The sequence below is a fragment of the Trichosurus vulpecula genome, chromosome 5 (assembly GCF_011100635.1).
Source record: "Trichosurus vulpecula isolate mTriVul1 chromosome 5, mTriVul1.pri, whole genome shotgun sequence".
Classification (NCBI taxonomy): domain Eukaryota; kingdom Metazoa; phylum Chordata; class Mammalia; order Diprotodontia; family Phalangeridae; genus Trichosurus; species Trichosurus vulpecula.
The window spans coordinates 38,221,627-38,243,666 of NC_050577.1; the positions used below are offsets into that span (position 1 = coordinate 38,221,627).

At 45.6% G+C, this 22,040-nt stretch overlaps 1 protein-coding gene across 1 annotated transcript in view; it reads left to right on the plus strand.

Annotated features, from left to right (window-relative positions):
• RFTN1 (raftlin, lipid raft linker 1) overlaps positions 1 to 22,040 on the plus strand; it is a 198,950-nt gene that overhangs the window by 142,156 nt on the left and 34,754 nt on the right. Inside the window, exons 6-7 of the mRNA XM_036761805.1 lie at positions 3,752 to 3,958; positions 14,173 to 14,288. Coding sequence (XP_036617700.1) covers positions 3,752 to 3,958; positions 14,173 to 14,288 — 323 coding nt within the window. The remainder of the gene's footprint in view (positions 1 to 3,751; positions 3,959 to 14,172; positions 14,289 to 22,040) is intronic.

Sequence of the window (22,040 nt, forward strand, 5' to 3'; positions counted from 1 at the left end):
TGCCAGCTCCTGTAAACTACTCCGAGTAACAAATGTACGTAGAAAATACTGTATTTTACCCCACAAAATTGCAAAAAGCACAAAAGATTCCTAGAAATCCATAAATAGATGCCCCAAAACCCAGCTGAATCAAACCTTCCCAGTAGTGCGTAATTAACACACTTCTCTTTCCCACCTGATGGGTCTCGCTTTTCCATCAAGGTCTCTGAGCCTTTCTGATTCAATACTGCTCCATGGTTTGGGCTCTTCTAAGATGGGAGCTGAACTTGGGCTTGCCAATGGGGTGATACCCTGATACTGCATAGATCCTTTGGCCATGTATATAAACACATGTAGCTTCATCCCCTGGGTGGCCATTAACCGGTTTTGAACCATTAACACCTGCACTCTAGAAAAAAATGATTCAAGGGAAAAAGAGGAAGGAGCCCCACTCCTAAAAAAAAAAAAGGGACCAAGTGGATCTCTTGGCTCACTTCTATAGTCTAGCAAAATGCGGGTAAGGTCTTCCAAGTGTCTGAGATAACTAAAAAGGGATGGGGGGGGCAGCTAGGTGGCGCAGTGAGTAGAGCGTTGGCCCTGGAGTCAGGAGGACCTGAGTTCAAATCCAGCCTCAGACACTTGACACACTTACTAGCTGTGTGACCTTGGGCAAGTCACTTAACCCCAATTGCCCTGCCAAAAAAAAAAAAAAGGGATGGGGGAACCCTCAGTTATTGAAACACTTTCCCTGAGGAGTTCTTACCTAGGGACGATTCCAGAGCAACCAGGTTATCTTCGGGCATCCCCAAATCAGGAGTCATCTTTTCCTCTCTTAACAAAGTGCCAATAGGCAGAGCCCATATTCATTAGGGACAGAGATGGGATGGTCAGTCTCCAAACAGTTGCTCCTTTCCCTGTAAGCTCTTCAAAAATGAAAAGTGAGCCCTCCCTGTTCAACCCCCTTACATGCTGGATCGAATTGAAGTTGGCCGATGGGCAGGTCTTTTACACACCCAAGGGGCACTTGGGTCAGGAAAGTAAAACCCAGGACTATCCTGGAAAATTCCCAGCAGCTCAAAGAGTCCACTGACAGATGTGGAAGGAAGGCCTCCTTCAGGATAAATTCCTCCTGGCAAATTTCCATTTTCAGAGGAAGGAGGGACCGAGGAGGCCACAGAGTGGAGGGATTTGTAAAAGAATCATGCACCTGAAACTGGGTTTCTCCAGACATTTCATTCCCCCTCGTGCTTGTGAGACATGAAAGTCCTTCAGTATTTCCTTTTCCTTCCTGAAAAATTTATTTTTGTCTCTGGCTTCAATCATCCATCCTCCCTGGTGAGGAATCAGGCAGAGAAACCATTTGAGTGTGCTGTGCTGGATTTATGTCTTCTCTTGTGACTCTCGCCACCCAGCATTGTCCTCGCTGCTCTTTGGGGGCTGCCTTCCTTTCCAGTGGGTGGTGTTTGTATTGTCATGTGGACAGTTGTTTCTTTAGTGGGCTTCGATGGTCTCTGTTTTCATACGGTCGTCACTGATGGCCTTCCCACCGTTGTTAAGAGATGATTGCTTTTAACCTTTCTTTGTGATGCCTTTAAAAAAAAATTACTCTTGGCTCTGTTTATCTAGGTGGTTTCTTAGGGTAACAATAACTTGTTAGGTCTTTAGCCTGATGCCTGATTTAAAATAGATATACGTGTGTGTGTGTGTGTGTGTGTGTGTGTGTGTGTGTACACACACACACACACACACACACACACATTCGTAAGGTCTTAGACATAAAGCTGCAAAGGGTCTGAGAGGCTTCAAATCCAATCCCCTCATTTTATAGATGAGGAAACAGAGGCATTAACTGATTTGCTTGGACCACTCCTCTATCTGAAGTGGGATTTGAACTTGGGTCCTTCCAACTCCAAGCTGGCCCTCTGCTGTTCAGCTGTTTTTCAGTCATGTCCAGTGCTTCCTGACCCCACTCTGGGTTTTGTTAGCAAAGATACCAGAGTGGTTTACCATTTCCTTCTCCAGCTCATTTGACAGATGAGGAAACTGAGGCAGACAGGGTTAAGTGACTTGCCCAGGGTCCCACAGCTAGTAAATGTCCGAGGCCAGATTTGAACTCAGGAAGATGAGTCTTCCTGACTCCAGGCCCTGCAGTCTGTGCACTATGGTGCCACCTAAGCTCCACCTGGAGGCCCTGCTGCCTTTATTAATGTTAACCCTTTACAGATTCACACTGATTGAAGCTGTATTACCAAGGAAAGCACCAGCTCTCAAATCATGAAGTTTAGGGGCTGTTTTTTTTAAAGACTCTTAATGGTCCCTTTCTAAGGCATAACACCTTGCCCCATTGATTATAGGACTTGAATCACTTGAGGGTATTCCTTTGTTATCTGCACTTCTTCCTATCTGACCTAAACCAATGCAGCAAGCATTCTGTAAAACATCTACTGTGGACAAAGCCTTGTGATAGATGTTGGAGGAGTCCCAACAAAGAAAAAAACGGGAGCTGCCCCAATACAGGAGGGCAATGTATCGCACATCCAACAAGCATTTATTCGATTAGCTGGTAGTGCCGCAGTGGGTCAGCTTTTTTTTTTTCTGACCTCTTCCATTTAGCACACACCTGAAGCCCATTTCCAGATGTGTAGTACCTGGGGACTCTGCGTGAGGGTGTGTTCTGCCTCCCTTTACTACTCTCAGATCCTGCTTAGGACTTTAAAAAAGAAAAGTTTATTTGAAAAAGAAGGGTGGGGATTTTGTCATTATTCCACGAGATATTTTTGGAATCCAAAGTGCATTCCAGACTTGCTTGTACAATGAAGGCTTCTAGGACTGGGTTAACTTCCAGAGCTTGGCTCAGTACCCATTATAAAAATAGAGCCTGGGACTTCGATTATAATTCCAGGTATTTTTCACGAGAGACTGTTATTGCTAACCCATGTCCTGCAGCACGTATTTCAAACTGGAGAGAATGTCGGCCGTCCGTTATGATTATTGATTCTTGGGAGGGGAAAGAAGGAAAAACGGAGTTATAAATTAAATTATAATTAAAACAGCTCAGCTCTTCCCCACCCCCCGTCTTGATCATCTGAATTGACCTGCCCCCTGATCCAGCACATTCATTTACGGGAACGTACTTATTTTTACTTATCGATGATGTATCAGTGATGGTTGGGCCCCAGGAAACGCTGGTACAGTTTATAAATACAAAGTTCAAAAGTGTTGAGACTTCCTGGAATTGGAACAGCATTCTCCCCACCCCCACCCCAGCTCTGAATATTGACCTTTATTTATTTATTTGTTTGTTTATTAAAGATTATAAGACTTTTATAGTTGGAAAGGGACCTTTAGAGAGTATCTGACTCCTTCATCTTACAAATGATGAAGCTGAGGAGCAGGGAGGCAGCTTGATCCAGGTCACCCAAGTGCTGAGGAGCAGATCTGAGCTTCTGAGCCAGGTCATAAGACCACAGATCTAGCGCCAAAAGGGATCTCCGAGACCATCCTCCCCACTCTACGGATGAGGCACTGGAGATAGATGTACGATGGAGGCGGCTAGGTGGCTCAGTGAATAGAAAACGGGACTGTCTGCCTCAGTTTACTCATCTGTGCTATTATCCCTAATTTACAGATGAAAAAAATGGAGTATGAACTATTAATATAATTCAGAAGCATGATGCACGCATCTCTAAAGACTTCAGAAGTCTTTTCCTTTTCCATTTTAATCTTCTCCACTCTTCCCCTCTCTCCTCCCTTATTTTCTAAACGTGAACAGAAATGGAGATCTTCACCATTTTCAACAAGCCGAAGAGCCAGCAGCAGCGATGCCGACAGTACTACACGGTCACCATCCCGCTCAGGGTCTCCAAAAATGGACGTACGGTCAACAGCCTGGACGCGAACTGGCTGGAGCACATGAGCGACCACTTCCGGAAGGGGGGCGTGCTGGTGAATGCCATCTTTTATCTCGGAATGGTCAATGGTATGGAATCTCCCCATTTGGCGACACAGCCTTTCTTTTAGTTCTCAGCGTGCTTGCTGAACAAATACCTTTGCAGTCAGCAAATGCGCCCGAGTTTTATTTCTAATTAACACGTTCCAGGCAACTTCCCTTGAAGCCCAAGACCCCGCTCAGTGTGAACTCCTCCCAGAGCTGCACAGGTGTCTCCAAAATGACAGCGACGCATGAGCGACTAGATTGCGTTGATGGCAGCGTGGGCCCCGGGTTGCTTTGAAAGGCTTTTAAGGAAGATTATTCCCTGTGCTTGTTAATTACCCCCTGGGATCATGCAGTTCTGGAAGCGCAAATTGTTTGTAGACACTATTACAGCTTGTGGTAGCGATGGCAGCACCCTGGAATGAAAAGCAGAGAAAGAAATTGAACGGCCCAGGTTCTTGGGGTTCGACTGGCATGTGTGTACACCCCGGAGCCTGGATCTGATTGAACCCAGTGCTTTTTAAATCTACCACAGAGTGCCCTTTTCTACCTGCTTTTTGTAAAGTGTGGTGGCTTGAGTGTTCAGGAGGCAAAGGAAACAGGAACAGGGCTGGTAGGGAAATGGGCAAGGCCAGGAAAATGGCCCAAGGTCACTCACTGATGAGGTGCCCAGTTGCAGCTGAATTGTTCTATCAGTTCATGGTGGGGTGTGAACCCAGCGGGCACCATTCCAGGTGGGTGTGAACACCAGCGCAGGGTGTGTGTGTGTGTGTGTGTGTGTAAGAAAAAGAGACAGCCAGGCAGGGAGGATCCCTGTTCCAAATACAGCAATGGTAGGAATGACAACAAGTATTTATATAGCACTTTGGGGTCTGGGTGTTCACACCCCACACTCCCATTTCTGTGACCTTAAGGTAATCATTTTTGTCTTAGTTTACTCATCTGTAGAAAGAAAGATGGACTAAATGACCTCTCAGGTGTCTCTTAGCTTTATCACTATGGGCCTCTGTCTCTTAGGCAGGCGCCGTAGGTGTCCCTGTGACGTCCCTGATAACTCTAACTTTTTATGGTCCTCTTACTTTCAATGTTTCCCTTGGTTCACACAAAGCCTGAGCTCAGAGGGACCACTCGTAGAAAGTCCATGGTACCACGTTGGTGCTGACTATGTGGAGGAGCCCAGTCTGAAGCGCTACCGATGGTCCGTGTCTAATCAAAACAGTTCTGATCAGTAAGGCAGCATCCATAACTGGTAGTCAGTCAGTGCTCTGAAGATCTGCAGAGACTTTACAGACATCGTCTCATGGAGTCATCATGGCAGTCCTGCGATGTGCTGTCATCCCCATCTTAGAAGGGAGGAAAGCACCATATACACATGCCAGCTGCTGCCACTCCTGCTGTTTGGGCTGGTACCTGTGGAGTCAGGTTCTAGTTTTGGGCGGAACATTTACCAGAGTCGTACAGGATAGGCAGGTATACGGGGATCTCAGTCTGTATCGTTGGAGGGAATTCCTGAATGGATGGCATCATATACCCAACTTAAGTATTTTGATTTTAAAATAAATATATGACTGTGGCTACAGTGATAGACCTGGAGTCAGAGAGACCTGAGTTCAGATCCAGCCTCCAGCACTTACTCATCTATGTGACTCTGAGCAAGTCATTTAACCTCTTTCTGCCTCAGTTTCCCTGGCTGTAAAATGGGGATAATAATAACACCCACAATTATATGACACTTATAAAGCATTTTGCAGACCCCAAAGTGCTATATAAATATTTGTTGTCATTCCTACCATTGCTGTATTTGGAACAGGGATCCTCCCTGCCTGGCTGTCTCTTTTTCTTACACACACACACACACACACACACACACGGATCCTCCCTGCCAGCCTGTCTCTTTTTCTTACACACACACACACACATTCAGGGATCCTCCCTGCCTGCCTGTCTCTTTTTCTTACACACACACACACTCACTCAGGGATCCTCCCTGCCTGCCTGTCTCTTTTTCTTACACACACACACACACACACATTCAGGGATCCTCCCTGCCTGCCTGTCTCTTTTTCTTACACACAGACACACACACCCCAAGCCCCAAAGGTTTTAGGTATGTCAGAGCAAGAAGGAACCTTCATAATTGCAGCTTACGAACCCCCTCATTTTACAGAAGAGGAAACAGACCCACCAATGTCACAAGACTCGTAAATGATGGAATCTGGATTCTGACCCAGATTTCCTCATTCTCACTTTCCCAGACCTGCTGGAGCAGCCACCTAGAGACTTCAGCTGACCAGGGCAAGAACAATCATGTACAGAATGTCCTTTCCCGGAATTTGAAAAAAAAAAAAGAAGAAATAAGTTAATTATAAAATGTTCATGTAACTCACACTCCAGTTGTGAGATGATTCCTAATGAGATAATTAGTGTCCTCGTGAATCAACCTGGTACAGCTAAAAATGTATCTGAAAGCTCTTGGCAGTCCAGAGAAACACTGTCTTTATTTCACATTCATCCTCCCCAAAATAAAACCTGTGAGAATCATTGTATGCCCCAAAGAGCAGTCAGTCAGTCAACAAGCTTTGGATAAGGGCTCACTGTGTACCAGGTACCATGCAAGTGCTGGGGATGCAAAGAAAGGCCAACAACATCGTCCCTGCCTTCAAGGGGCTCGTATTCCAATGGGGGACGTAACATGAAAACAATGCGCATGCAACATGTAGACGTAGATTTACATACATATGTAGATACGTGGATGGATACAGGATGGAAGAGATGGACTAGATAGATGGGTGGATGGATGGGTGACAGGATATAGAACAGATAGAGTAAATGGATGGATGGATGGATGGATGGATGGTAGAGGATATAGAACAGATAGGTAGATGGATGGACGGATGATAACAGGGTAGATAAATATATAGATGGACGGATGATAATAGATAAGTAGGTAATAGCTGATCGTAATAGGGTAGATAGATGAATAGATGGATGGATGGATGATAATAAGTAGAAAATGGATGGGTGATAGAGGATATTAGATCGTAATCAGTAGGAAAACACCAGCAGTGGGGGAGGGACTGGGAAAGGCTTCTTTCAAGAAGACGTGGAATTTTAGCTGAGATTTAAAGGGAGCCAAGATAAGTAGGAGACAGAGATGGGAAGGGAGAGGATTGCAGGCATGGGAGGGGCACAGCAGGTGAGAATGGGACAGGTTTTTAAGAGTCTGAATTCCCCAGATAGTGACTTCAGAGTTCTCCTTAAGTTGGTAGGGATGTAGACCCAGACCAAATCCTGGAGTTTCTCAATAATTCAGAAAGGATTATACAGTTCTCGGGTCATGAATTTACATTTGTATCAGTACTACTGAATGCTGGAGTTGTTCTGACACTCCCAGGTTTATTGCGTTTCTCTCCCTCAGTATGTTGGGATGGGAAACTGTGTGGTCCAGTTTCCTCATTTATAAATGAGGAGGTTGGACTCTGAGGCAGTTGAAAGATGAAATGACTTGAGGAAGTGAAGGTTTGAGCTTTCAAGCCTATCGATTATTGAGCAATGAGTGATGATTGCCCAACTAACCGGGACCAGGCCTCCTTAGCTTAGACTTGAACCCAAAGGCGGTTTTTTATAGACAGATTTTTATACATTAAAACAATCAACCAAATAAGACTGACTGATTAAAAGAAAACAATGCATTAGGTAATCTGATTTCTACTTGAGGAAATATTAGGGGCTTTCCAAATTGGGAGGGGGAGAGCAAACGGGCAATTTCCTGAATTCAGAAAAAGAGGCGTCCCACTCCCCCCAGGTGTCTGCGAACAATCAAAGGAACATGGCGACAGTGGCTGACTAACCAGCATGAGGCCAGTTTTCAGATAAAACACATGAGTTGCCTGAGATGTAAATTGTGAGAAAACTCTTTGCATCGATCGCTCTTAGGATCTGACTGGGTCTCTGGTGGTCAGCATAACCAAGGTCCTTGGTTAAGGGTCTCTAAGCAACTGGTAGAAGTAGCCCAGCTTCCCAGTCCCTGTAAGGCCAGATTCAAACAATGCAACAAAGTTTTCTCCCAGTTCCCACAATTGAATAGATTTTTCTCAAAAAACAGAAATGGTGCTGGACCCATGATTGAATAGAAAGGTAGCTGAACTAGCTCCAGAATTAAGTCACAAGATGGAGTCAGTATGGTTCATTCAGTTCCCACAATTCACCACTTGTCCCCTCAGTTCCCTCAATTTCCTCCCTTCTAAGGTCTCTTCTGGTGCTGGAGTCAACAATTCTTTAGACCTTCCTCAGCCTCAGTGTTTTCATTTGACTTCCTTTGAGTTTTAGCCAGAACTGTAACTTACATAAATATGAAGCCTTTCCCAATCCCCCATAGTGCTGGTGGTTTCCCTCTGTGATCATCTCCAATTTACCCTATTCGTATCTTGTTTATACATAATTGTATTCATGTTGTCTCCTCCATTAGGGCAATGAGCTCCTTGAGAGGAGGGGTGATTTTTTGCCTTTCTTTGTACCCCCTGCAGTAACACAGTGTTGGCACATAGTAGGTCCTTAATAAATTCTTGTTGTCTTGATTGGAATAGATGGAACTGGGGTAGGAAGGAAGGAAGGGAAAGAGAAAGAAAAAAAGAAAAGGAAGAGAAAGAAGAGAGGGGAGGGAGATAGGAAAGAAAGATGAAAGAAAAAGGGGAAAAGGGAGGGAAAGAAAATAGGAGGGAGAGAGAAGGAAGGAAGGAAAGAGAAAAAAGAAAAGAAAGAAAGAAGGAAGAAAAGGAAGAAAAAAAAAAACACTTCCCCTGCCCTCAAGGATCTTAATGTTGGAGACTAAAGATTCTGGAATTAGAAAGTAAGGTAAAGAAGAACAGGTACCAAGAAATAGAGAGAGAGAGAAGTACATAGGATTTTTTTTTTGTTTTCAACTCATTTGGTAATGCCTGAGCTGTTAGCTGTTAGCAGAGTAAATTGGCAGGCAACCTGGTCCCATTCTCAGGAATCAGTTGAACGGTGATTACATTTGCAAGGAAATTACGAGTTGATATGACAACAAACGCAAGGACTATTTTGCAGTTGGTTGGGTCTGTGTCATCCCTGTAATCAAGGGTGCAGCCGGATTACAGCTCCTCCTTGCCATCAGCTCAATCACGAAGGATGGAGGAGCAGGGCGATATGGAGGCTTCCAGAGAATTGAGGGAAATTCATTCCATCTTGAGCCCCTGTTGTAAGCATTTCTGGTGAAATGAATTTGTTAAAGAGGGAGTAATAGTTAAAAAACAACATAAAAAACCAGAACACATTTATATCTACAAAAGCCTCAATGCATCGACCACATACCATAGAACAACAGCACAGAGATTTGCCCCAAGATTAGCGTTGTAGATGGAAAGGGGAGAGCCTTTCCCTTGAAGACCGCGTCTCTCAGGATAAAAAGGGAAATCTCCTTTCCCAACACCCTTCTTGTAAATCCTTAGCTCAGAAAGGCCAGGTGGCATTTTGCCAAAAAGAAGGCTATCAAATATTTATACAGTAACGGGGCAAATGGCTTTTGGTACCCAGTAGGGAAGCATCTTTACCTTAATAAAAAATGCAGTGATAATGGAACGTTTTCTGTAGATGGAGGATGATTGAACCTTCTCTGCTTTGAGCTTTCCCTCTTAAAGATATGCCCGTTTGTGTAGAACTATAAATGGAGGTTCATTATGATGAGGTTGTCTCAGTTGTGAAGGTAAGGAGGAAACAAGATGGAGGACAGTCACCGCAAAGGCCTCCTCTAAAGCCCAGCCAGCCTCTCTCTGTGGTTCCTTGGCAGGTTTTGAGAGCTGTTCTGAACTTCCTCAGTAGTCAGGAATTGAATAGGTGAATCAGCACTCTGGATTCAGAATTGGAATGTATGTTCTGAAGGGAGTAGAAGGAAAACACACCCCACCCTTCCTTTCCTTCCAGTCTCTTGTACGGTTGTGCGTGTCCGACTCTTCGTGACCCCATTTGGGGTTTTCTTGGCACAGACACTGGACTGGTTTGTCATTTTCTTTCTCCAGCTTGTTTGACAAATGAGGAAACTGAGGCAAACTGGGTGAAGTGACTTGCCTCGGGTCATACATCTAATAAATGCCTGAGGCCAGATTGGAACTCACCAAGATGAGTCTTCCTGACTCCAGGCCTAGTGCTTTATCTGCTGTTCCACCTAGCAGCCTTCCAATCCCTTAGGACTGGCTTTTTTTGGGGAGGGGGGATTCAGTGATGGGAGGAACTAGATGGCTTTATTCTGACCCCTGACCGTGCCCCTTCAACCCTGAAAACCGTTTTATCTTGAGGAGGGAGTCCCTTCTAGGAATGGGGGAATGATCATCCCAAAAAGATGGAAATAGGGGATGGAAGGCCATGTGAGTGAAGGCCAGTTTGGCCAGAATGGAGAGTGGAAAAGAGGTCCATGTATAGGGAAGCTGAAAAGCTAGGTTGGAACCAGGTTGTTCTTGGATCTAAAAGCCTGAAAGAGGAATTCCTCTTTGATCCTAGAAGCAGTAGGGAGCCACCCAAATTTAATGAGTAGAAGAGTGATATGGTTGGACCTCCACTTAAGGGAAATCATTTTGGCAACTGTGTAAAAGATGCACTGGAGGGGAGAGACTGAGGTAGAGAATTCAGTTAGGAGGCTATGATAGTAGTCTAAGTGAAAAGTGACCAAGGTCTGAATTACAGTGGGGGCTGTGTGCATGGAGACCGGGTCCAATGCCAGTGACGTTGTGGAGGGTATATGAGGTGAAGGAGAACAAAGAGGCCAAGACAGTCAGGATTGAAACCTAGGAGACAAGGTTTGTAGAAGAATGGTGGTACCCTTGACAAAAATGGGAAAGCACAGCTGAGTGTGTCTGCAGGGGAGCAGTCTACGATGGGTTGACTTTGAAATGCCTCTACGGGACATCATTTGAAATTTCAGGTTGGCATCAGAAATTGAAGCAGATTGAACCACCCCAACCTTCAGTGTTTCTGTGATTTTTCAAACAATTAATAGTTTCCTTCTAATGGAGTCTCTTGCAAACACATTCACTCACACCTATCTAACCAGTATGTGTTATAAAACCGGTATGTTCCATCAAAAGCGCTGAAGGAGTTCGTACTTACTGTCAGTGTCTTTTCCAAGGGAATCATGCGAAGTGGCCTCCTGTGCTATTTATCACCACAGCCATTGTGGCACGTGAAGGCTGCTTCCCCCATTTCTTTAGAAAGATCCTTGGCATTGTACTCATATTAGCACACCTCATAGTTACACTTCTGCTACCCAGAAGAGGGACCTGGTTTTCCCAGGTCAGAAAACCTTTGTGATGTGGTGAGGCTGACGAAGAACCTTACCCTCCCTGGCCCCTATGTCTCTGATGGGTGTGTTAATCAGAATGGAATATGGCATAGATTCATCTCTGGAGACCTTATATTTAAGGCAGTGTCAGACTAAGATAAATATTCCCCAAGATTTACCTTGCTTTCTTTCAGATCCCCAGATTCTGAGACCGCTAATCAGCCCTCTCTCTCCACCATTTTGGTCTATTGCGGAGAGTGGTGCATGACTGATTTAGTACCAAATTCCTAAATCCAGGATAGGCCCGTTTTCTCCTGAGTTTAGCTCATTATCCCAATTAAATGTTTATTAAATATCTGCCGAGTACCTGACAGCATTTCGAGAGAGTATCCTGAGACGACCCTCCCAGAGGCACAGACTTTGAGAACTAGAAAGGACCCCGGAGACCATCCAGCCTGACCCACCCACCAAAGGAATCCTCCCTCTGACGTATCCAAGAAGTGGTTGTCCAGACTCTCCCAGAAGGTCCCCTAGGCTGGGAAACCCATCCCCATTGGAGGCCACTCATTCTACTTGTTTATAACTCTAACTATTAGGAAGTTTTCTGGATATGAAGCAGCAGAGTGGGGCTTCAGTGGAAAAAGAAATTATGGTGAGAAAACAAACCGGATTTTTGTTTCTAGAGATAAAATGAGAGGCAGTGTAGAGGAGCAGACAGAAAGAGGGCTGGCCTCAGAGTCAGGAAAACCTAATTGCAAGCCCTGCCTGTGGCATAGAGAAGTGGTTTGACCCTGGATGAATCATTTCGAACCAGTCAGTGCCTCGGGCAATTTCTAAGACTCATCTGCAGAGTAGGTATGGATCTGCATTGGCAGAGGGAGTTTTCTCTCTGGGACTCCTTACATCGGTGAAATTACGGGTCCTTAGCTATAGAAAGGAGAGGCTGAAAAAGCTGGCCCCTTTCAGCACACTATATGTGGTTCTATAAAATTTGTACTCAGATAACCAAGCCATGGCAGAAGGTGCTGAGTCCGATAAGAGTGAGAAGTATTTATGGAAGGAACAAGAGAGAAAGAGCATTGAGAGGGTGAAAAATGGAAGGAAACACCTTTTATTTGGGCCTCAGAGGATGTCTGAAATTTGATTGATGGAAATGAAGCAAGGATGCTCTAGGAAGAAAGAATAGCGTGAACAGAGGCGAGAAAGCATGAGGAATGTGTGGGGAATGACGAACCGCCTGCTTAGAGGAGCGTACGTAGTGTCTGCTGGGGGACAGTGCGAAATACAGCTGAGAACACCCGGATCAGCAAGCATGTCTTACACACTGTACGCTGACCACTGTGTGAGGGACTGGGGATGAGCCTGCTCACAGCAAGCGAGCATTTTAATGGGGAAGACAGATGGTGTGTGAAAATTTTGGCTCATAAAATCAAGGATATTATTCAAAACTACAAGATAAATTAGAGGATATATAGGATATGTGTGTGTGTGTGTTTTAGAGGTATATAGAGGATATAGACCATGGAAATAGAAGGTCATTTCAGAGGGAAGAATTGGAGGGGGAGGGGAACAACTCCCAGAAAGGCTTCTGAAGGACATGGGATTTGAATTGTCTCAAAGAAAGCCAGGAGGCAGAGAAGAACGTTATGTTCTCCAGTACTTTGAAACAAGAACTACTATAAATATTTTTGTACCTGTGGGTACCTGTGATACCATAGGTATTTGTAGTCCTAGAAATACCTACAGATCCCTGTAGCACTGTAGGTACCCGTGGCACTGTCAGTACCTGTAGGTACGTGTAATACTATGGATATCTGTAGTCCTAGAAATACCAATAGTACTCTAAGTACATGTGGTACTATCAATACATATAGGTGTCTGTGATACCATAGATGTCTGTAGTACTATAAATACCCTATGGGTACCAATAAGTCCTGTCCCGCCTTCTTTGATCTTTGATGTTAGTGGTATCATTGGATTAAAGGGTCTGCACAGTGTAGTTACTTTGGGGAATCTACTCCCAAATTGCTTCCCAGAATGACTGTACTAATTCATAGCTCCACCCACAAATAGAGAATTAATATGCCTGCTGGCCCATAGCCCCACCAACATTTATCATTTTGTCTCATCTTTGGTTCGGCTCCTCTTCTTAAGATAGTGGGGTGCTGTTGAAGATTTTGGGGCGGGGGAATGATGTGGTCAGAGGTTGAAAATATCTTAATTCTTCCCTTCATCCTACAGAGTGCTCGGGGATCCATGGGATTACCCAAGCAGGCTCATTTGGAAGTAGGGGTTAAATTGAAAACTCCATTAACAGATGCTTCGGACTGCAGAAAGCATTTGCACAGGGGGCTTTTGGGCTTCATTGTTGTATGACCATGTAGTAATAACATTCATGGAATACAACCAACTTAAGATCTTGGCATAGGGAAGCTTTGTCTGTTTGCTTCCATGGCTACATTAGCCTGTCCCCTCCCTGTACTTCCTTTCCCGAGTATTGGCACATGGGTGGGGGGCCTGTTTCTGAAAAGTGTAGGCCTATTTTATTACATGTACCTCCGTACAGGAGAGTGGGTGGAATCCCTCTTACCCAAACCACATTTTTTAAAAATGTTGTCTTTAAGCAACTTGAGTTTTTCCCTGGTTGAGATTCCCAACCCCACCCCCCCACATCCTGAGGTTGTACTCTGAGTAGGGAGGTAAGCGCATGAAATCAAGTGGTGATTGCTAACAATGAAATTTTGGCTCATAAAATCAAGGATATTATTCAAAACTGCAAGATAAATTAGGCTCATTCATTCTGATGGGGCTAGACTCTATGGCAGTGTGTGCTTTCCTTAATTAACACGCTGAAAAGATGGTCTGATTGAGATTATTAATGGATGCAGTGAAATTTCTGCTGCTTACACGGCTTCTGCCACGCAGTTTACAGAAATACTTTTCTTTTTTTTTTTCCTCTGCGCAGATTCCTTACATGGCTTGACAGATGGAGTATTCATCTTTGAAGATGTTTCCACAGAGGAGAACAAAACCGTACAGGGCTACGACGCCATTGTTGTTGAACAATGGACCGTCCTGGAAGTGAGTGTGTCATTTATGATGTCTCTTCCTTTGTTTGTTTGTCCCTGGATTCTGAATTTTCCTAAAGCTCTTTTAGAAGCTAGTTCTCTAGCTGTTTTTCAGCTGTTTTATTCATGTGAAAAAGCTTGGGTGTTGGTGGACCGCCAGACCACCTCTTCCACCCATCTACTCTCTTCCTTCCCACCTACCCCTTTGATGTTGATGGTCCTGAATTTACCCTTTCTGTATAAGAAAGCTGTATATGATTACATCAGTCAATCAGAAAGCATCTGTTAAGCTCCAGTTATGTGCTGGGGAGAGTAGCACAGTAGAAAGAGACAGCCTAGAAACCAAGAAGGCCTGGGTTTGAGTCTTGACCTTCAATATGTACGGGTTGTGTGACCCTGGACAACTTTTTAGGGCTCCAGACAACTCTGCAAGACGATAGATTGCAGAAAAGTAGTTGATCTGCGTAGGTAGAGAGAATTTCCTCACCCAGGAGTTACCTATACCAGTGAAATCCCAGGCTTTCTGTGCCAGGCACTGTACTGGGCTCTGAAGTGACAAAGACAAAAATAAACCCCTGCCCTCAAGGGGCTATGAGTCTGCTTTTCAATTTCTTCCTTTACACTTCCTAAACATTTAAGAAGTTTTAATTGATAGATAAATTTATCCCATGAAAGGCAGGAGGACGAGTGGACAGAGAGCCAGCCAGAGTCATGAAGTTCTTTCTGCGACACATCCAGGGTCTGTGATCATCAGTCAGGACTCCCAAGCAATTCATGTCCATTTTACAGATGAAGAAACTGATGCTTGGAAAGGCAAAGTAGATAGCAGGGTCATACACCTAGTAAGGGTCAGAAGAGGGTGAGGATGATGTCAGATTCTTCTCGTGCCCCGTAATGTACCTGGTCCAGAGTCTTAGCATCCACCGGATGAATGATTTCATGGTGGTAGACACGCCAGACATGTAGACATGTGGAAGATGGGCGTTAGAAGTTTTTTCCCGTTTTGGTGGCAGCCGGCAGAGAAATCACACAAAGCCCCGTTCCCTGTGAGTTTGAAAGTGGAGGATGTACGTATAAACATCCCTGCTGCACCGTAAGGAAGCCTCTCTAATTTTAGAAACACACGAACGTTTTTAAGACCAAAAAAGTGATAAAATAGTGAAAAACCCAGCATCTGGTATGTTTCCATGTGAAAGGAGAAGTCATCTAGACAGAGACGCCTGTCCTAGGAAAGGCATAAAAGCAGGCACCCGGCCAGCGGCCGGGGACCACTGTACCAGAGTGCGCCGGCGAGTCCACCGAAGGAGCCGAGCGGGCACCACCCAATGAGGAAGGCCCAGGCATCCGTCATAACAATTCAGAACAGTGAGAGCTCAGGTTTCTTGCCTGTCCCCTTGAAATGAGGGGCAGATACAGGCAGTGGTACCTAGAGGCTTGGACCAGTGCCAATGGCTTGGGCTGTCCTGTCGGTCACTTAACCCGCACTTGAGCTTCCTTGTCTGCAAAATGAGCACAAGGGAGAAAATGATGGTGGTCACACCAATAGCTCACATTTACTGATACAGCAATTTAAGGTGGCAAAGTACTTTACAGATATTTTCTCATTTGAGCCTCAAAACAATGCTAGGAGGTCAGTGCTATAATGATCTCCATTTTATAGTTGTGGAAACTGAGGCAGGTGGCAGCGATGTGCCCCAAGTCGCACAGTGTCCGAGACCAGTTTTAAATTCGTGCCTTCCCGACTCCGGGCCCAGAGCTTTGTGCGTTGGTAATTGGAATTTGTGTAATTATAAATAGCTGCAAAGCAGGTTTAATTGATTGATGTTTAATATTCACTTTATAATTAATGGCATTTTTCCAAAAGCTATAGCTCTGGGCAATCCTAGCCTTACTGGGCTGTTTTGGGGAAAATGCTATGTAAACCTTAAGGCGCTATAAAAATGAGGGCAGCTGGGTGGAGCGCTGGGCCTGGAGCCGGGAAGGCCTGAGTTCAAATCCAGCCTCAGACATTTACTAGCAGTGTAATCCTGGGCAAACCACTTAACCCTGTTTGCTTCAGGTTCCTCTTCTTTAAAATGGGAACTAGATGGCGCAACGGATGGAGCAGGAAGGCCTGAGTTTGAATCCAGCCTCAGACACTGGCTTATTGTGGGACCCTGGGCAGGTCACTTCACCCCGTTTGCCTCAGTTTCCTCATCTGTAAAATGAGCTGGAGAAGGAAATGGCAAAGCTCTCCAGCATCTTTGCCAAGAAAACTCCAGGTGTGGTCATGGAGAACCTGACATGATAGAAACTGCTGAACCACAGCACTAGCACCTGCCTCCCGTAGCTGCTGTGAAGGTCGAAGGGGCAGTGACTGAAAAGTGCTGCGCCCGGCACACAGCGAGTGACGCACAAACGTTGGCTTTTGTTATTATCTGTAAAATGGGGGTGAGCAGCCCCTCCCTCCAGGGCTGTGGTGAGGATCTGATGAGATGATAATTATAAAGCACTCAGCATGTGCCTGGCACGCAGTAAGCCTACGGAAATGTTAGTTATTACTGAATGAGTTCTCTTACTAGATTGCCTGCTTCGTGAAGACGGGGTCGTGTCTTACTGAAACTTTCTCTTCCCTAGAATCTAAGACAGCATACTGTAGGTACTTAATAAATGTATGATCCAATGAATCCTAGAATCAGCGGGTCTTAGCTTTTGAGGCTCGGCCAACATGTTGAATGTGGATGCCCAGTGACCCTTTTGTCTGCTCCAAAGCCTTGTTCAGTGTCACGCAAGGGAGATGCCTGGGCCCAATGGCAAGCTGAGAAATCGGGGAGGTGAAGGAAAGGGTGGGTGAAGGGTTCTTGGCTTTGAGGACCCCATTAAAATCATTTGTGCCAACTGATGTCATCTATTAAAGCAAAGCCAAACCTACTCTTGAGCCTTGTCAGTTGTCCTGGGATCCCACTAGAGGAGGCCATTCCTTCCTTTATTCCCCATGGCAGCTGTTTCTTCCTTCCTTCTCCTCCTCCTTCCTCCTCCTCCTTTTCCTCCTCTTCCTCCTCCTCTTCTTCTTCTTCTTCCTCCTCCTCCTCCTGTGCACTTCTCATTCTCTCAAGAATCTCCCTACCTGGAGGCCATCTTGCCCTTGTGATATTTCTCAGGATGCCGGTGAGTCATTCGCCTTCTTCTTGGCCTGGCCTATCCCATTGTCTCTGGGCCATCTTAAGGTAAGCGTAGTGATGCCCGAGTGCATGGGGTCGAGGTGGGGAGCCCACGTGCAAGAGCGTTTGGCCCAGCCAGGCCTGTGGACGCACAATCCGAGATGCCTGGGGGTAAAACCTAATGCTTTGCTTAGCAGCCATTGGGGGAACGTTCAGCAGTTTGCCGAAGGAAGATGGCTTGATGACCTCAGCCAGCAATCCCATAAAAGTAGAGTGCAGGACTGTTCTCTCCAGGCCGCTCTGGTCCTTCCCTTGGCCTCTTGTCTTTAAATAAAGTCCTGGCCCTCCACCTCCTCTGGCTGCCTCTAGCTGCCTCTGACTCTCAGCTGTGGTCTCCTGATGGGGATGAGGATTCTCTGTATCCGCTGGGGATCTTTGGTCCTCCTTCAGGATTGAGGCAGGATGCACACTGCCGACACCTGTGCATCTCATCAGACTCTCATTCTGTCCACTAGTTAGATTTTTATTGGGCGAGGAAATATGTCAGGGATTTAAAATGTGCATCTGGTTGTTGCAGGAACGTGGTAGCTGGGCACTAGGTTTTGTGGTTAAGGCGTTGGCCTGGAAGGGGAGGGAAACTTAACTTTTGAAAACCCAGAAACTTTGGGATTGTATGAAGCAGTCTGGTTTTGGCAGAGACACCCGCGCGGCCTCCCCATGTTTTAAACTGTTGTCCTGTGAAGGTTCAGAGCTAGAAAAGAGCCGGGGTAGGCGGCGGGGCGGGGGGGACATTCGCCATCCTTGCAGGGACACTCTGCCTGAAGACGTCCTAGGAGGGAGGGACCTCACCGGCTCTCTAGGAGGGCCACTGCACTTTGGGAAGGCTTGGGTTTTTGGGAAGTTCACCCTGACCCCAAGCCTAATTCTGGGTCTTTGCGGTTTCCTCCCATTGTCCTTGGCTCTTCTCTGTGGGGACCCTGGACAAACCCCTTAAATACTTGAAGGCAGCTCCGTGCCCCGCGGAAGGCCTTCTCTTCTCCAGCCCAAAGATTTCAAGCCCTGTCACTGAACAGATGAGGAAACCGAATCCCAGAGAGAGGGAGTGGCTTGTCAAGGGTAGTGCAGATAGAAGCAGTGTTCCAGATTGGACTCGAACCCAGCACTTCCAGTCTTAATTCTCTCCCCACATTCCTAACTTTATTCCTGTTATTCAGTGTTTCAGTTGTGTCTGACTCATCATGACCCCGTTTGGGATTTCCTTGGCAAATATATTGAAGTGGTTTGTCACTTCCTTCCCCAGATTGTTTTACACGTGAGGAAACTAAAGCAAACAGGGTTAAGGGGCTCGCCCAGGGTCACACACCTAGTAAGTATCTGAGGTCACACTTGAACTCGGGTCTTTCCAGATTCCACGCCCAGTGCTCTGTGCACTATGGCGCTACCTAGCTGCCCATACACTCTTTTTGTGTCTTTGTGTTTTGGAGGGGGGAAGGCAGGGCAACTGGGGTTAAGTGACTTGCCCAAGGTCACGCAGCTAGTCAGTGTGTCAAATGTCTGAGTCCACATTTGAACTCAGGTCCTCCTGACTCCAGGGCCGGCGCGCTACTCACTGCGCCACCTAGCTGCCCCCATACGCTCTTAATAGTCACTACATAATATGCTTGTCTTTCTCTTTTCAGTTTTTACACATTCCTTTTGTCTTGGGTGACCTCACAGGAAACTATTACTTTGTCTGACTTTTCACAGGAAACCTTGGAAATAAAATAGGCGTTAAACACCTTCTAATAGGATTTGCTTTTATGAAACACTTGCTTTTAGCGTTTTATTTGATACTTGATATTTGGTATTTAACATTTCATTCTCTGCTGGGTGTGGTATTTGCTGTTGCTTAGATTCATAGAGTGTCAGAGTTGGAAGGAACTCAAGAGATCATCCGGCCTGTTGGGTGGCCCAGCAGTGATCTGTAGCAGGGGAGGGGGCAGTGGCATTTCTCTAATTTTCAGGGGGATGACAATAAAGATGTCAGTGAACAGACCTTCAGCCTATCCCTTTCCCTTAAGTAGACTGGAACGTTCTCAAATCTTGCAGAATCAAAATAGGAGTAAAAACAGAGACCCCACCCAGGAGAGAACATCCCCTGAACACAGGCCTCCGCTGGCTGGGTTCACCAGATGGCCCCCGCTCTTGGATTAACTTTCTGTTGTCCCAACAAAAAAGGTGGGACTTCTCTGGCAGCATCCCTTTGCCTTCTGCCTACTGCAGCCCAGCATACATGTGCTCTGGGGGTCAGCGGGGAGGTCACCAAGTCCATCCCCTTTACATTCTGGATGAAACTGCTTTCCCAGCAACCACGGACCTCCCTGACTCAGCCTGTCTCCCTGCCCATAGGAAGTGCCTGACTCACCTTTCTCCCGAGAATGCCCTTCCTGTTTCCTCTCTGCCTCATCCCTCCTGCTTTCCTGGCAACCCTTACCCTTTGGAAGTACCCATCCTGGCTCCCTGCATGGTCTCTTTGTCCTCTGACTGCAGTGCCACTAACCTCCCCCCCCCCCCAAACGCCATCTTTTCTCTGCCGGCATCTCTTCCTTCCTGAGGCACACACCATTCTGTGGTCTTCACAGTATCATCCCAAGACATAAGCTTGTGGACTCCTAGATCTGGGGCCTCTGGTCAGACCCTGGGGAGATTTAAGTGACTTGTTGCAGGACCCCAAAGTCATCGCTGTAGAGGTCCAGGGTCCTGAGAACTCTTTGGTCTGACCCCTTCATTGTATTCATCAGGAAACTCTAGCCAAGTTTATGACTTGCCTCACATACCATAGAGAAGAGAGTAAGGATCAGGTAGGATGTGAAACTAGCTTTTCCCAACTCCAAATCCAGCCCTGTATTATTTATTATTAATATTATTATTAATTATTATTGGGATGGGGTGAGGACAGCATCGGGTTTTTCTCAGTGGCCAGGCAGGAAAGCAAATGATAGAAGGTTTAGAAGGGGCTGTTTGGGATTGGTAAATGGAATGAAGTGTTTATCAATAGGTCATTCGTGATGTCATTTAAACCCTGGCAGGGTCACAGGATTTTTCTTTTTTTTATATGTTTTCCTTGAGTTTATAGACCAGAGGGAGAACATTAAGGATAAACCATTGGGAACGGAAAAATGTATCCAGAGATTGTTTTTCTTTTCTTGTTTATGCGAGATGTGAATTCGTGACTTATTTGGAGTCTCTAATTAGTTAAATAAAAGCAACAAGGGTCCCATGATTGTCCTGAAAATGTTTATTGTTGGGGTAACATTCGTCAGTGCGTCAGGGAGTGCCTTCACCCACTGTATAAATCTTGCTTTCCACTGATACATTTATATTTTCTGGACTGAGGCAGAGACTGTCCTAGCTGAACCCAGGTCTCATAACTCCTTTTGTTTTTTTTTTCCTGACTTCTTTTTTTTCTTTCATTATTCGAGTGTGTATCTTATCCATTAGTTACTTCTTAAGGAATTGTTTTCAGTACAGCTGTTGCTGTTTTTTCATTTTGGCTCCCTTCTGATTTTTTTTGTTGGTTCTGTTTCTGTCTGTCTCTTTAGTCCCTAACATCTTTTCGTAATATCGTGGTTTTTCTTTGGGTTTCCCATTGCTTTCTGGTAACTTTTCCGTCTCTCACAAGAATTCTGGACAGTTTTCTGTCTTTTCAGCATTTCTTTGATGATTTTTTTTTTTGGAGAGGATTCATGAAGAGACAGGGTACTTTGCAGATTTCTCACCTTCCCAGACATCTTATGCCTCTAACTTTTCCCAAGTGTTTTTCCACATCCATTCTCTCATTTCATCTTAACTGCTTTGTGAGGTAGGGTATATATCCCCCCCCCCATTATATAGATGAGGCACAAAATAATAAGATGTTGTGCCAAAGTTTACAAAGCTAGTTAATGGCGGACCTCGAAAGCCAGGCAGGAGAATTTGGATATGGGTTCAGTAGGCATTGGAGAGTCCAGTAGGTTTTTAAGGAGGGGAATAAGTTGGAGATTATAGTGTTTGGGGAAAATATGTCTGATCGTGGCATGTACATAGGACCCAGGCAGAGAGTGGAGTCGAGGAGACCAGCTGAGAGGCTGGTATAGTAATCCTGGTGTGAAGTGATGAGGGCCTCCCTGGGGGCAGAGAAGGCAGGAATGGAAAGGAAGGGGAAAACCAGAGGGATGTTTAAACAGATTAGCTAGAGGGGATGACAGATTCGGGGAGGGGGGATTACCAGAATAAACCCATTAGCATTGGCTTCACTCTGCCGCTGTCAGCATGGCCACAGTGGACCCCTTTATACCCGCACGTGCCCTGGATGAGTTACAGCCACAAATTGGGGCAACTTCTGAAAAGTCACCGGTTAGGGAAATATTTATAGAGTCCCCGCTACGTCGGAGACCCTGGACAAACCTGATTAATAAAACAAAGTCGGACAGGAGGCATTAATTCTCTTTTGACTCGAGGGAAAGAGCGTAGGCATTAAAAATGAATGCCCTCCCCAGATCCTTCTGGCACCCATCAATGATTTTATTTTGTTTTCAGGCTTCCCGAGGGGTGATGAAAGGCTACAAATCAAGAGAGAGATTTTAAGGGGGATGAGTAGAATGAGG